At 41.4% G+C, this 15791-nt stretch overlaps 1 protein-coding gene across 1 annotated transcript in view; it reads left to right on the top strand.

Moving 5' to 3' along the window:
- The window catches only part of LOC136572709 (uncharacterized), a 346665-nt gene that overhangs the window by 166638 nt on the left and 164236 nt on the right, over window positions 1-15791 (top strand). The window contains exons 47-51 of the mRNA XM_066573580.1: window positions 3216-3353; window positions 9181-9398; window positions 10866-11041; window positions 12509-12657; window positions 14785-14977. Coding sequence (XP_066429677.1) covers window positions 3216-3353; window positions 9181-9398; window positions 10866-11041; window positions 12509-12657; window positions 14785-14977 — 874 coding nt within the window. The remainder of the gene's footprint in view (window positions 1-3215; window positions 3354-9180; window positions 9399-10865; window positions 11042-12508; window positions 12658-14784; window positions 14978-15791) is intronic.

The following is a 15791-nucleotide window of genomic DNA, read 5'->3' on the forward strand; positions in this document are numbered from 1 at the left end:
CCCCCCGATCCCTCCTGCTGACAGCCGCTACTCACCGCTCGCCCGCGCCGGCACCCGAACCTTCAGTCTCGAGCGGGCAGGTACTCGCTAAAGGCAATGCTCCCTCGAGCAATTGCCTTTAGCGAGTATACTCGCTCATCTCTAGTTAACATTCAAAAATCCAAAATACTCATTCTAACTCTTCCAAGGCAGGAGGTTTCTTATCTTCAGATGATGTTCCCTTTTTGGTGGCAGTTTACCACTATTAAATTTTAGGTCTCTTCTTTCTCTTTCCTGGTTTGGCAGGATTAATGTTCCAGTGATGGACTCTTTGCCTAAATTCAAACGGTACTCTCGCAAATAATATAGGCCTTATTTAAATAATCTTTGTCACCTAGCCACCAACTTTCTTTGGAGAAGTGCTAAACCCAGGCTGAAATATCTTCTGCTAACTAAGCCAAGGTTTCTGGGTGGTATAGTCTTACCAAATTATACAATATATCATAGAGAATCGTAGAGTTGGAAGGGACCTCCAGGGTCATCAGGTCCAACCCCCTGCTCAGTGCAAGATCACTAAGTCTGTCCAGCCTATGTTTGAAGACTTCCATTGAAGGAGAACTCACCACCTTCCGTGGCAACCTGTTCCACTCATGGATCACTTTCACTGTCAAAAAGTTGTGTTTTTTTTATCTAATCCGTGTCTCCTCCCTTTCAGTTTCATTCCATCCTGGTAGTCCTTCTCTGAACTTGCTCCAATTCGTCAATGTCTTTTTGGAGTGCCCAGAACTGGACATAGTATGCCAGATGAGGTTTGACTTAGGAAGATTGGAGGGGGGTAATTACCTCATGTGATCTAAACTATATGCTTTTCCTAATACATCCCAGAATTGTGCTTGCCTTTTTGCTGCTGCATCACATTGTTGACTCATGTTCATTCTGTGATCTATTAGTATATCCGTGTCTTTTTCACATCTGCTGCTGCTTAGCCCAACCCCTCTCCTTTGTTACGGCTTTTTTCATTTATCTTACCCAGATATAGAACTTTGCATTTCTCCCTGTTAAATACCATTCTGTTAGTCTCCACCCACTGTTCAAGCTTGTCTAGATCTTTTTGAATCCTCTCTTTTCTCTAGCGTTAACTATCCCTTCTAGCTTTGTGTTGTCAGCAATTTTGAACAGTTTCCCCTTAATTCCCTCATCTAGATTATTTATCTGTCTGTAGATGCATCTTAGACCTTTTTCACCACTCTGGGTAGAGATGGAGCAGGATTTGGCTCCATTTTGAGCCCAGAGGTTGTTTTGGCTGACATCTGGACCATACAAATAGCTGAAGGACTTATCTCCTTTTATGGGCACACTACTAAGTAAATGGAATAGATTTAGCACTCAGCTGGTACTGATCTCATCTCTGGGTCCACTTACACCCTTATTGAGAAATACCCTTTTTGACGTAACTGTTGTGAGCCACCTGTTTCTTTCTCTCCTGTGATCCTATTTCACAGTGCATGATGAATGTGGAAGGCCTGAAATCCCTGGATGATATTCTTGGACATGCTAGAGTTCAGAAGAAGTACTGGTTTCAATATTACCAGCTTCATAGTTTTATTGTCTTCCTGGCCCCCTCAATGAGGCTCTTAGCCTCTCCTACACCTTTTCGTTTCATGATGTGCCAAAGGTTTTCTATTGGTGAAAGGTCTGGACTGCAGGCTGACCAGTTTATCACCTGGACTGTTCTTCTGCGATGTCATGCTGTTTGTGATGGATACAGTATATCGTTTAGCATTGTTTTGCTGAAATATGCATAGCCTTACCTGAATGAAACGTCTGGATGGGAGCATACATTGTTCTGAAACCTCTATATAATGCCTTTTCAGATGCCATAGGCACTAATGCAACCCCATACCATCAGAGATGCAGGCTGTTGAACTATGCGCTGATAACAAGCTGGATGGTCCCTCCCCTCTTGAGTCCACAAGACATGGCATCCATGGTTTCCAAAAATAATTTCACATTTTGCTTTATCTGACCATGGAACAGTTTTCCATTCTAACTCAGTCCATTTTAAATGACCTTTGGCCCAGAGAAGATGGTGGCATTTCTGGATTGTGTTGATATATGACTTCTTTGCATGATACAACTTTAACTTGCATTTTGGATTGCATGGCAAACTGTGTTCACAGACAATAAATTCTGGAAGTATTCCTAAGCCCAGGCAGTGATTTGCATTACAGAATCATGCCTGTTTTTAACGCAGTGCCGCCTGAGGGCCTGCAGATCTCGAGCATCCAATTATGAGCGTCAGTCTTGTCCCTTGTGCACATGAATTTCTCTAAATTATCTGAATATTTTGATGATATTATGTACTGTAGATGGTGGGATATTCAAATTCTTCGCAAATTTACGTTGAAGAACATTTTTCTGAAATTATTCCACAATTTTTAGATGCAGTTTTTCACAGATTAGTGAACCTCTGACCATTGTTGTTTCTTTGGAACTCTGCCTCTCTAACATGTTCTTTTTATACATGGCCATGTGACTTAGTAGACCCTCTAGCTGTTTTTCATAAGTATCACTTACTTTTCTGATCTTTCGTTGCCCCTGTCCCAACTTTTTTGAGATGTGTTGCTGCCATCAATTTCTAAATGAGTTAATTCTTTAAAATGAAATGAAAAAATGTCTCACTTTCATGTTCTGATGTGTGTTCCATATTCTATTGTGAATAAAATATGGTTACCGTATATGAGTTTTTCAATCAATTGCATTCTTTTTTCTTTACATTTTACGCAACGTCCCAGCATTCTTGGAATTTGGGTTGTAAAAGGCTGGATAAGCGCCTTAAAGGGGTTTTCCAGGGAAATACTATTGATGACCTATCATCAGGATGGATCATCAATAGTTGATTGGCTGGGGCTTGATGATAGGTCATCAACAGTATTTCCCTAGAAAACCCCTTTAATTATGAATGGATTAGGTAGCATATTGCAATGCATTTTACTAAAATTCTCAGACATGCTGCAGGTACACCACCTACATGGTATAGCCTGGGCATAGTTCCAAATCATAGAATTTAGATGGATTTCTGTAGTAGTGCCAGGGCTCATATTGATCAGAATTGCATTTTTCATGAGAAGTCAGAGAAACTCTCTAAGATCCCTCTAAGATCTTTAGAGACACAATCAATTGTAACATGCAAGAAATGAGATCAATTTAAATTGATGTTTACATTTATTATGTAGGATGGATGCTGGAGCTGCTTTGATGATTTTCATCTCCTGCCTGAGAATGCAGTCTCTGTCTTTATACACAGTACACGGTCTCTTTATGATTCAATACAAGCAAAACTACCTCAAATCACTTTACAGAATGGATCCCAGGTCTGGAAGTATTTGCATTGAATCCTTTTATCTTAGACTGTTTCTTTGGAGATAATCTTCTTACCTAATCTTTTTGAGACCTAACATAATCCTTGTTTGTACTGCTGATGTGTCTGTCTTATTATGGGCCTTCTTTTCACTAGAGTCAGTAATTGTTTGCATTTCTAGCTTTGTTTCAGATGAATCATCCTAAGTTATAGTTTATAAAACACTGTTCTCACAGTTTCATACATGCATAAATGTTCTGTCTTTGGGAAAAAGTGGAGAATAATACTTCAAATATGTATTTTACTGAAAATGAAACACTTACGTAATCTCACTGTGTCACTGTGATTGTGTTGCTATGTGCAATGTAAAAATCTAATAGCACCATCTAGTGGTCAGCATTGCACTTGTTAGCCTCAATTAATTCTTCTAAAATTATATCAAATGTTTTCTTTTGTAATTTTTTTCTTCTGAAAATAAATAAGTATACATACTTAAAGGTCTATACTGAAGAAACCTCAGGATGGATTCACACATTTGCTGATTTACTTCAGATTTTGTCACAGATTTTGGTACAGATGTACTGCGGAGGTCATCACCCTTTCAAGTGAATTCAAATTGAAGGGGTGAAATCTGCTGTAGATCTGTACCAATATCTGTGACAAAATTTGCCGCAAATCAGCGACCAGTGAACGCTCCCTTGGTATTAGTGTATTTTATCGCCACCAGGAAGTCCTGGTGGAGACAAGACTGACAGCTATGTCACGCCCCCTGGAGCTGAAAGGCTGCATATCTGTCTTCCCAGCAGGACCTGGCAGCCCACTAAAAATCTGCTCTCACCTCCTGGCTCCTGTCCCGCATATATCCCTATTCCACACCACCTCTACTCAAGCCAACCTAAACAACCAATCATTGTGAATCAGCCAAACCAAATAACCAATTACTGTGAATCAGCCAACCCTAATAACCAATCACTGTGAATGAGTTAATCCAAACAACCATTCAGGTTGCGAATGGTGTGGAGGTGGTGTGGAATTTAGGTATACATCCCGCCTCCCGTCAGTGAAACAAGATCGTGCCAGGTGCCTGCAGGGGAGGCTCCCGGCCTGTGTGTAACACTTTACCGCCTCGACGCTGCAGCTCTTTATTCCCCGGCGGCTGTAAATTCCCACCGGCGGTCCTGATGCTGCTGTTTCTTTTTTGGGAGTTTTGCGCAGCTGTTAGTTATCCCCCTGACAGGGCAGGATGCTTTAGTAGTCGCGGCTCCCATCCCCTGTCCAAGGCTCCCCGCTGCAGCTGTATACTCCCCGGCGGCTGCACGTTGCACGAGCGCTCCTTCTACATCCCCCGCTGTTGCCAGTCACAAAGCTATACTGACCGCCACATCTCACCCCTCTTAGCGTCCGTGCAGCTCCTCGTGCAGTGCAGTAGGAGGCAGCAGAAACATTTGCCCGGCCCCACTTGTGAGCGCAGGTCAGCGGCTATTCGGTGTATTGGGGGAGGACAGTTTTGAAAGCTGCAACGCCCTGTATGGTCATTATTTCGGCTGCACACAGTGCTCAGACACACAGCACACTGCAGAACACCATGCGGAGCGCCGGAGGGGTGTATGGTTATTAGAGTATGTTGTCGTCCACCTTCCAGGAACTTGCGGACTTCAACCAATGGGGAGCTAGAGGTGTGACAGGGGCGTTCCTGCATGGCAGACCTGTCAAATCCCTAGCTTCCGGTGGCGTCAAGATACACTAATACCCGTACCCTTAGGTTGCTTTCAGACACACATTTTTACGGCAGTTTTATGCATTTTTTTCAGCAAAAGCTAGAAATAAATAAAGAATTATGGGAAATAAAAACAAATGACTTAAGGTGGTTTCACATCTGCGTCGGAACCTCCTGCCAGAGGTTCAATTGCAGATCCATCTACAAATACCAGAAGAAAAAGCGCTTCCTGCTTTTTCTTCTGCCACAAAATCAGACAGTTGAGCGGATCCCATTATAGTCACTGGGGTACTGTAGGTGCAGCGTCCAAGAAGTGGGCCCACAGCTGAGGAGACAGTGGGGTAGAGAAATGTCCTGTCACAGGGTTCTACCATCTCCTCACTCTAAGGGTAACCCGGGTCCCGACCACGTTATCGCTGGGAGAGATCACAGGGGTAGTAACCTGGGGTTACCTTATGTCCAGTTGTCACTCGTGACGCCACCGTTCTGTCCTCTGCGGTGGATCTTTCAGACGTAATAAAGTAATCCACACACAGGGTTACTTTCTGAATAAGAACTGGGAATGGTTCTGCTCATTTACTGTGAACTCTTGAACTCAGATCCGAACAAAAAAGTCTTGGTACAGAAACAACAAGTCAAAGTGGTGCAACCGGGGGTATTCTCAGGGAATCTGGATAATCGACAGTCCAAGTTATCTGTGAAATTCGTCTCCCAGCAAACTCTCTTACTCTTTCTACCGGCAAACACTCACTCTCTCTCTCCTCTTCTCACTATGAAGTGTTCTGTCCTTCTCTTAGTGCTCAGCAGAAGCACTGAGGTCTCCTGGGTCAAATGGGACCAGGCTAAGTTCGAAGAAGTCGCTTGACCTCCTCTATGCTTCCCCACACAGACCGGTCTGTCTGGTGTTTGTGTGGCTCACCCACTCACTTCACTCCTTTCTTTTTTCCTTTCTTTCCTTCTTCTCACTTTTTCTCCTCTTGTATCTTCTGCATTCTTGCAAACACATATACATATATCCTAATCACATGACCATAAAACGATGTGAAATATGAATATGATACATTTTCTAGGCAGGACAAAATATATACCAGACGTTAACTCTTTCAGTCCTGTAACCATTCAATATACATAAATCAAATGCACTCCACAAAAAGGACACTGACAAGACATCGGCACAAAACAGACATAGAACGTTATGGAGGAGACCCACTAACTGTGGGCTACTACATAGGCGCTGTTCGTTTCCGTCCAGAGATGGAACCGTTTAGCCACAGGGATTCCCCTTTCCTGCTTCCTGAAAGGAGCGGGAAAGTGGAATTCCCAGTGCAAGTGTAAAAGCAGCTACTTTTTTTTTACTGCTTGATCCACCTCTGGCTTTGGCTCAGAAAACAGTATGAAAAACTGATACAAAAACGTGTGTGTGACCATCCTCAGGGTGACTACCCACTAGCGTTTGCGAATTTGCTGCGTTTTTTTTTCCAGGTGTCAATTTTGCGTGATGCGATTTTAACATTAACAAGTCTCATAGACTCCTGGGGAAAAAAACGCAGCGAATTTCCCAGTGAAAAAGAACTGTAGTGGGTAGTCACCCTTAAGGGAGTCTTTTTGCTAATTGATTGTACTTTTATGTGTATAGACAGTTCTCTATAATGATGACATCACAATAGTATGTATATTTTGAAGATATATTCCGATGATGCTACAATAATGTGTGTGTTTGTTAAGGCCCTTTTACATGCAACGGTTATCGCTCAAAATTCGTTAAAACATTCAAAAGTGAGCGATAATTGTTACCTGTAAACACAGGTAGTCGTGCACTATTTGTTCAATTGTCATTTAGAGCTGTTTTTTAGCCAGCATAAAAACCATCCATTTACTGCTTGAAAGACTTCTTTTTAATGTACTGATTGTGTTTTGCTTTGCATATTAAATGAGTTCACTGTTTACTGTGCCAGGACGAGAACAATGGAATCTGCATAACCATCACATAAACACAGGCCCAGCTGAGCAAACAACTCCTGGAGGAAAATCCCTATGATTAAAGCTATTAACTGCAGTTGTAATTTTATTCAAAAACGTCTGCAGTTCCTTCACAATTTATTCATTTGTGTGTTGTTTAAGCGATAATTGTAGCGTGTAAAAGGGCATTTTCTGTGACTGTGTGTATTCATAGGCTAAGACTATTGTGATATGACAATGAACAGATTTATCCTAATTGTACAAAAGATAAACTTTGTGTTGCCTGTAGCAACATAGTGCAGCTTTCCTTTTAGCAGAACTGTTTAAGAAATGAAATCTGAATTCCCACTGGTTGCTATGGGCAGCATAGAAAGTTTCTCTTCTAGGCCGCGGTCAGACAAGGTTTTTTTTTTCTGCGAGCGTATGTGTACAAAAAAATGCATTTATTAGAAGCTTTGGTTTCCTATGAAGTGTTCACATGTCCGGTTTTTAGAGGCGCAAAATGCTCGCACCTGCAAAAGATAGGACATGCATGCCTATATGCGCTCCAGTAAGGTCTGAGCGCTGCCTCTGATTGGTCACAGCGCTCATCCAATCAAAGGCAGCGCTTACTGTAGGCAGGGGATTCTTTTGTCCCCAGTGCAGTCTTCTCAGTGTTCAGTGATGAGGGGACTCCATGCGGGGATTAACGGAACCCTCCGGGAGTCCCTTCATTCCTGCGGGGACTAAGAGGTTAACAGCGGGACATTTAAAAGGTGGTTTTGGCCTGTAAGCAGCGGGGAGACCTAAAGGTATATCGCAAAGTGTAATTGCCACAGAAATTTCCACAGCGAACTCTGCCTCTAAAATCACAGTTTTCTGCCTTGTCATTGGACAAAATCTGCATGCGAAATTCGGATGTGAGAAATTACGTTTCCGCAATTTTTCACATCAAGAAGTGACATGTCACATGTTGATGCAGAAACGATCATGGGAGATTTTAATGCATTTTTTAGAGGCATTTGTAAAAATGCAGCGTTTTGTAAATGCGGCGTCTTACAGCATTTTAGAACAGCGTTTTTGACAGCATTTTAGTTTGGGCACTGACGATGGCCGTGTTCGTGTCTGGAGACCTAAGGGTGAGCGCCTCAATACTGCCTTTGTTCTAGAGCAGCACACTGCCCCCACTACTGGTGTGATCGTCTGAAGATCATCGTATACATCAGTTGGTCACCCCTAGTAGTGATACAAGGGACAATGACAGGTCAACGATGTGTTCAGGACATCCTGTAACCACATGTGTTCCTCTCATATTGGCTTCCAAGAGGCATTTTCCAGCAGAATAATGTTCAGCCGCACACACAAGGGTGTCACAAAAATGTCTCACCAACATTGTCACACTTCTGTGGCCTACTCTATCACCAATAGAATATGTATGGGACTATTTGGGGCACCAAATTAGACAGACGACGAGTTTACACAATCTAGAGACTCAGTTACAGCAAATGTAGACTGTTATGCGGCAGGATACCATATGGAACCTGTATGCTTTAAAGACCATCTGTATCACATATTGAATCCAAGCTAGAGGCAGCCCCACAGGGTACTAGAGCCACTATCCACAGTCAAAGCCACCACTGCATGTACCAACTTAAGGCCCATTCACATGCAGCGATTATCGCTCAAAATTCGTTCAAACGACCGAAAATGAGCAATAATTATTACATGTAGACACTGGGATCGTGCACCTTTCATTTGAACAATGATTTTAAAGTTAACGTAAAATCCATCATTCAGCTATTGAAAGATAAAGCAAACACATTTATCTCTCAATAGACTGCACGCTGTTCGCTCCCGGCATGTTTACATTAGCCGGGAGAGAACAATGGAATGTGCAGCAGCTGTTTGCATAGCTGGGCTGTTTGCAGATCCCAGCATGTGTTTGATCACATGCTGAGCTCTGCAAACAACTACTAGAGATCCTTTTACATGCAAATAAAGATGATAAAGTGTTAATGGCCAAATAGATCGCTAAATCTTTGAATCTTTCAGTCATTTGAAAGATTATCTTTGCATGTAAATGGGAATTGTAGTGCTTTTTTATGTGTGTTGTTTGTGCATGTTTTATACATGCAAAAGGCGAAATGAAAAATACATGATAAAAAATGTTTCTTGTTTTTTACAGAGTGAAGTACAACTCGGTTGCAGCCTATTTCTCACTATCTCAAAATCTGGATTCCAGAGCCTACCAAAGGATATACTTGCTATGTTTAGAGCAGTTTCTTTGGTTTTCCCAGATCACACAATAATTCTCAAGGCCAAACTTACCAGCCTTGGCTTCAAAAGCCCGAAGGCTCTTGCCACAAGACTACAGCTCACCTCTGAACTTCTTAAGGAACAATTGTTAGTATTCTGAATTTCTTACGTAGTCTGTCAAATTTTTAAGGCAAGATTCATGTGGGATATTGAGGTGTATTTTGTCTATGTGTTCAGGGTTTAATCACAGCTCCAGATGAATATAGAGATGAAGAAAAGCTAAGAACAGCTCTCGGCAATCTCCAGCAGTCCTATACAAATGAATAGAGTGGTTGCGCACATGCTCAACTGTTGTTCCATTCATATGGAAAGGGGCATGGAAGTCCCATTCTCCTGATTGGTTGGGGTTACAGCAGTTAGCCCCTGACCAATTGGTCATTTATTCCCTATCCTGTGGATAGGAGATAAGTTATAAACCTAAAAAAAGATATAATTTTGGTATTAGTGTAATCATACAAACCCACAGAAAAAAAGTGATACTGCTTACTCATTGGTGCAAAAAAACTGCAGAATTGATGTGTTCTTTCACTGCATCCACACCCCCAAAATTAATAAAATTCTACAATACATTATATGTACCTCAAAATGGTACCAATGAAAAATACAGCTCACCATGCAATGAACAAGCCTTCGTAGGGCTATGTTGATGGGAAAATAAGAAAAAAAAGTTATGGTTTTTGAAAAGGGGAAATTAGAATCCAAAGAATAGTTGGGTCCTTAAAGAGGTTTTTTCATTAGAAAAACAAAATCAATATTTACCTAGTCCTCCCCAGGCAGTCTTCTTACTGCATCTTCTCCTGGCACCTCTAGTCCCCCGGTCAGCCAGATTCTCTTCTTCCTGTTTTGTAGCATCCATTAGCGGCAGTTCACTTCCTGCAGGGCACTGATTGCTGCAAGTGACGTAGTGTTCACTGCCTAGCAGGGAATGCCGAATCCTCGGCAGCCTGCTTTAGCGCACATGCACGATATCTCGCCGCTAGTGTTTTATATAGTATACTAGCGGTGAAACATCACACATACGCAGTTGCGCTAAAGCAGGCTGCCAGGAGAAGATCGGCAAGGTGAAGATCTGGTAAGAAGGCTGTCTGGGGAGAAATAGGTAAGTATAAAATTTTGTTGTTTTTTTTTTATGACAGAACCCCTTAAAGTTATAAAGAGCTAATCCTTAAAAGGTTAAGCAGCTGTAGAGGCTACTGCAAGTAGTGTGTTCTTACTTAGCAATTTTGGGGTTGATTTTTCCTGTTTATCACAAAGGAAAATATATCCTTTAAAATTGCCCAGTGTAAAATATAACTACTTTATCTGCCATTTTCTCAATCATACATTTGTATCATTTATGTACCCTTGTCTAGTGAATAAAACTAGTGACTAGAAAATCACAATTTACTGTAGCAGGTTAGCAATGACATAAAGCGCAGGTTTTGGTGAGATGACATACTCCCAAGCCCTGTAATACCTAAAGGGCATTACAGACAGACATCTATGCAGAAGTTTACTTGTCATGCTGTGTCTGAATGTAAAATATTGTTCTAATTTAGTGATTTTCTTTTATAGGCCAGAGGAATATTACTGTCATTTCAGCTTACAGTCTTTGCTAGACGTTATATACTGGGCAGTTCAGCGTCAAAACATGGAAAAGTTGATTAATGGTCGGACGGAGATTGAGGGAGAAAGGTTTTCTCGATCTAGCAGCGTTATGTCATATCAACAGTTTACAGCATTTGCAACAAGTATGATGTTTCCTGATGAATGGTATCTCATAATGTATAAGAGTCACAGAAGCTATAAATAATGAGATAGGCCTCCCAGTTATAATGTATACCATACTATTTCCATAACAACTACCAACAAAGCAAACAGTGCAATAGAAAGGTCCTTCAACTTACAATGGCCCCATATTACAATAATTTCAATGTACAATGGTTCTTCCTGGGCCACCGCAACGAGTAAACTCGAATATGCTGCCTACTTGGATTTAAAAAAAGCTATTAAATGGCTAGGAGTTATTTCCTATCCTGGCTATTGCAGGCAAGTGTCAGCTGTCTAACGCAGCCATAACCTGCTGCTTCTGGAGCAGGCTCGGCTTGTGAGGTGACTCGGGAGCTGAGCCTGTTTTGTATGCAGAGATTATGGCTGTGTTATACAGCTTATGTTAGGGTGTGTTCTCACATTGTACAGCTTTAAAAATCCGGAAGCATTCATACTTATGTAGAGTGTCTCGTCCTTATGGAAATCTCACAGATGAAGAGATGAACAATTCTAAGTTTACTTGTGAACAAAGCTTATTTAGAGAAGGGGTGAACAACTTTTTTGCTTTGAGACCCACATTGTCAGATTGCACAACTTGAATGCACTGCAATAAAACTGTGACCTAACTATCTATCTAATCTACCTAATCTATAGTAACATTACATGTTATCTTTGCTACCAGGCAAAAATGTTGTACTGGTGCTTCTATGTCTTGTGCATGTCTGCCCCTCTGCTGAGCCTCTACCCATTGGCTCAAGATCAAGCCTGCTGCAGATCCATTCAAACATACCTTAGGCTGGACTCACATGAGCGCTGCATATTTGCAGAATGAATGATGCTTTTTTGCTTGTGCATCGGCATATGTTTTTTTCGGGGGGGGGGGGGGGGGGCAAGGCATGTGCATTTCCGTGTGCCATAAAAAAAGAACCAATGCTCCCAGCCATTAAAATGGCTAATTAGTCTTATGAGTTCAAGATGTGTTATTTTTCCTGCGAAATTCTGAAACATTTAAGGCATCTTCTAGCGTATTTGTGCATCCCCGTTGACTGCTATGGGGACTTTTGATGCGCAAAGGCACAGAAAATAGAGCATGCTGCTTTTTTTTGCACTAACAAATTGCGCAGGAAAAATACATGCATCTGAACAAACCTATTGAAATCAATGGGTTCTATTCACTGCATATTGCGCATGCAAATTTTGCGTGTGCAAATATGCCCATGTGGCGCTAGCCTTATTTGGATTTATTGACAGCATGTCATTAAATTCTAAAAACATATTGTACACTGTGATTATCCCTCCCGCTGAGCGTTGCATGAAGGCAGTGTAGTCCTCACTCCGCAGGGTCTGCAAGTGTGAGCCACATGCTTGTTTGACCATAAAGAAACAGTTTTACTGTTTATTAGACATATTATTCAGAACTTGCATGTTCTTGGTTTTCTCCATTTCAGGCCCTGTCTCTAGTTTAAAAACTGGTAACAGTGCAGACAAAAATAAAAAGGTCACCTCAACTAATCCTGTCCCTGTTGCTGCAAAGGAAAGTCACGCATTGATAGTCGATTCACTGCAAGATGTCATAGGCCCGAGAATGACTGGTGACGTAAGTAGCAAAATGTCAGAAGGATATTACACTGTTGGATCACTTTATTAATTGACTTTTACTCTATTAATAAACGGTTACTACGGAACATGTAATGTTTGTGGGTTATGGACACCTATGGGGGCAATTTTTTTCACTTAAAGGGGTTGTCCCGTGATGACAAGTTAAGTTAAACACTTCTGTATGGCCATATACATGCACGTTGTAATATACATCGTGCATAAAATATGTGCCATATACTCACCTTCCCTGCGCTGGCGTCCCCGTCTCCATGGTGCCGTCTAATTTCAACGTCTAATCGCCCGATTAGACGCGCTTGCGCAGAAGGGTCTTCTCCCTTCTGGTCGGTCCGGGCACGAGCGGCGTTCTGGCTCTGCCTCCTTCAACGTGTCATTGCGTAGCTCCGCCCCGTCACGTGTGCCGGGAGGCTGGAATCGGCAATGGACCGCACAGAGCCCACGGTGCACCATGGGAGAAGACCCGCGGTGCATTGTGGGTGAAGATCCCGGTGGCCATCTTGGAGGAAAAGAAGGAAGAAGTTGCAGAGAGGGGATTCGGGTAAGTAAATTTTTTTTTTAAATTTCAACACATCCCTTGGGTTTGTCCTGTGCTGAACGGGGGGCCTATGCAAAAAAAACCCGTTTCGGCGCGGGACAACCCCATTAAATCTATTTTATGGTGACAATCTTTTTTGCAATAGAGTTTACGGTAATTAAAGAGTTAGCACCATTTGTCTTCTATATATCCCTGTACATAGACACTGCAGTTCAATAGGACATCTGTCAGTTCTGCTGGACTAATGGCTTAATTTCTCTTTGCTCTCTCTTCTCCTGAACGTTCTTATCAGCTAATTTATGACCTCAAGAAGTTATATCATATCAGCTTCAAGCTCAGGTCTGCATTTTATTAAACCTAATACGACACCTCCAAATATCTATTATCAAATGATATATCAAACTGCCACCTTCAGAACATCACTTTACCCATATACAAGAAGAAAAATATGGCAAAAACTGTAATATACTCATCAAAATATACTTCATTAGATAAACATATAGGGAGAAACAAACAACAAATAAAGAAGCAATGTAGGTGCCAACAACCACAACATTCAAGATAAGCTGCAGAAAATATATATCGTACATATTATTTAACATACTTCCACGTCAGAGGCGTAACATGAAGCCTCTGGGCCCCAATGCAAAACCTGTAACAGGGCCCCCAACTATAATGCTTTATTCATAGTACTGGGCTCCCTATATGGAGAAGAGAGGCCTTATGGGCCCCCCAAGGCTCCTGGGCCTGGGTGCAACCGCATCCCCTGCATCCCCTATAGTTACACCAGTGATCCAAGTAATAAGCATAATGATCTAAGTCATTCCCAAAATTAGGAAAATAGGTCTGCTTGTTTTTCTCTTGCAAGGAATAGTGCCACATCTGTCCATGGACTGCATCTGGTATTTCCACTCAGCTTCACTGACTTGAATGAGGATGAGCTATAATTCAGCTCATATACTAAAGTGGTTCTGTGTATTGCTAAACGTAGATTTATTTATCTGATCCAGGACAAAAATGTATCTTGCATTGGCACTAAGGGCTTAAACACATATGCGCATGGTCAAATATACGCAAATGTGCTCGCCGATTTGGAGCGTATTTGCAACTGACCCATTGTTTTTTGACTATTCAAACTCCGCAATATCGCACGCAAGTTTAAAAAAAAAGAAAAAAGCAGGAAGATAGGTCTTGTGCTATCTTTTCTCACACGTAGAAAAACTAAGTGTAAGAAAGACCAGGCAAGTCCAATCATTTCTCACACCTCACACGTAGTATTAACGCACGAGAAGCCCGATAATCATAACAAAACCATTGAAATCAATGGTTTGTCTCAGCACTTTCTGCGGCTGTGATTTTCACAGCCGCAAAAAGCTTCAAAATTACGGCCATTTGAAGAGTCCATTAACTGTCATATGACTGCTTTGTGTTTTAATTATGGGGCCAATGGCAAGCCTTTTTTTGACTTGAGCTGTATAACTGCATACATGTATAGTCAGTGTTTCTGTTCTATATTTATAGTTCATTCTTTGGAGCAAAAGTAGTAAAAAACTGCATATACTTACTTTACAGAATTATTTGGTGTTTAAACAAGTTGTTGGAGATGTGTTTACGGGGATGTATGACCCATCAAACGCCAGACAAATCCTTCACAAGGAAATTGAAAGAGCCATTATTTTAAAATCGGAAGAGAATAAACTGTTTCCTCATTCTCCGTGGCTCAATAAAGTCAAACAGCTCTTTAACTTATCTCTAATACAATCTGGTAAGTATACAACATACACTCGCTTAATATGTTTTTAGACAGCAGGATTTGTGCACCTAAAGGAATTTTAAAAGAACTTCATAATGATTTTTATAACAAAGCTTTGTATTATCTAGTCAGAAATTAAAAAAAATCCTCAGTCACGCCATTGGACAACAAAATAATTTTCTTGACCAGTTCTTTGGAGATACCATTTCTTGGGTATAAAAAAGATTTACATCAAAGCACAGGCATCAAAGTTATAGTCATCACTTAATTACAAATAATGTAGAATTAAATTTATAAATATATTTTTGTTATATTTTTAGTTAGGTATTTTTGTCCATCACTTTCAACTAACGCTTGATACATTTCTCCCAATGGGCTCAGCTTACTGACCTATTAATATGTGTGAGTGACAGCTATGCCATCACATACAACCATTTGGCCATCAAATAAGATGGGCATATTTCTTGTGCATGGACATGACTCATATAAATCAGCACAGTAACTCAGTAGGTGCTATTCTTCAGGCCTCTTTCATGCGGGCAACAGCAATACTGACGCTACAAAATCGCCGTGATATTGCCGCTTTGTCCCCGCGATTTTTCCTGTAAAGAATCGTGCATCGCTGTCCGCGATTTTATCGCAAGAAGGTTATGCCATACCCAAAAAGTAAGCCCTAGCTGCATTCCCAGTGGGAAAAAAATGGAATACTTTCCTAGCAGGCTCAGTCCAAGTCTACCTGCTGCTGTCCAGAGTTCTGCCGCGTGTCCTGCAGTCCTTGGTTGCCCACAGAAGATCCCTTACAGGTTGTGGGATTCAAAAAATTCAG

Source organism: Eleutherodactylus coqui, chromosome 1 (assembly GCF_035609145.1).
Source record: "Eleutherodactylus coqui strain aEleCoq1 chromosome 1, aEleCoq1.hap1, whole genome shotgun sequence".
NCBI classification, from domain to species: domain Eukaryota; kingdom Metazoa; phylum Chordata; class Amphibia; order Anura; family Eleutherodactylidae; genus Eleutherodactylus; species Eleutherodactylus coqui.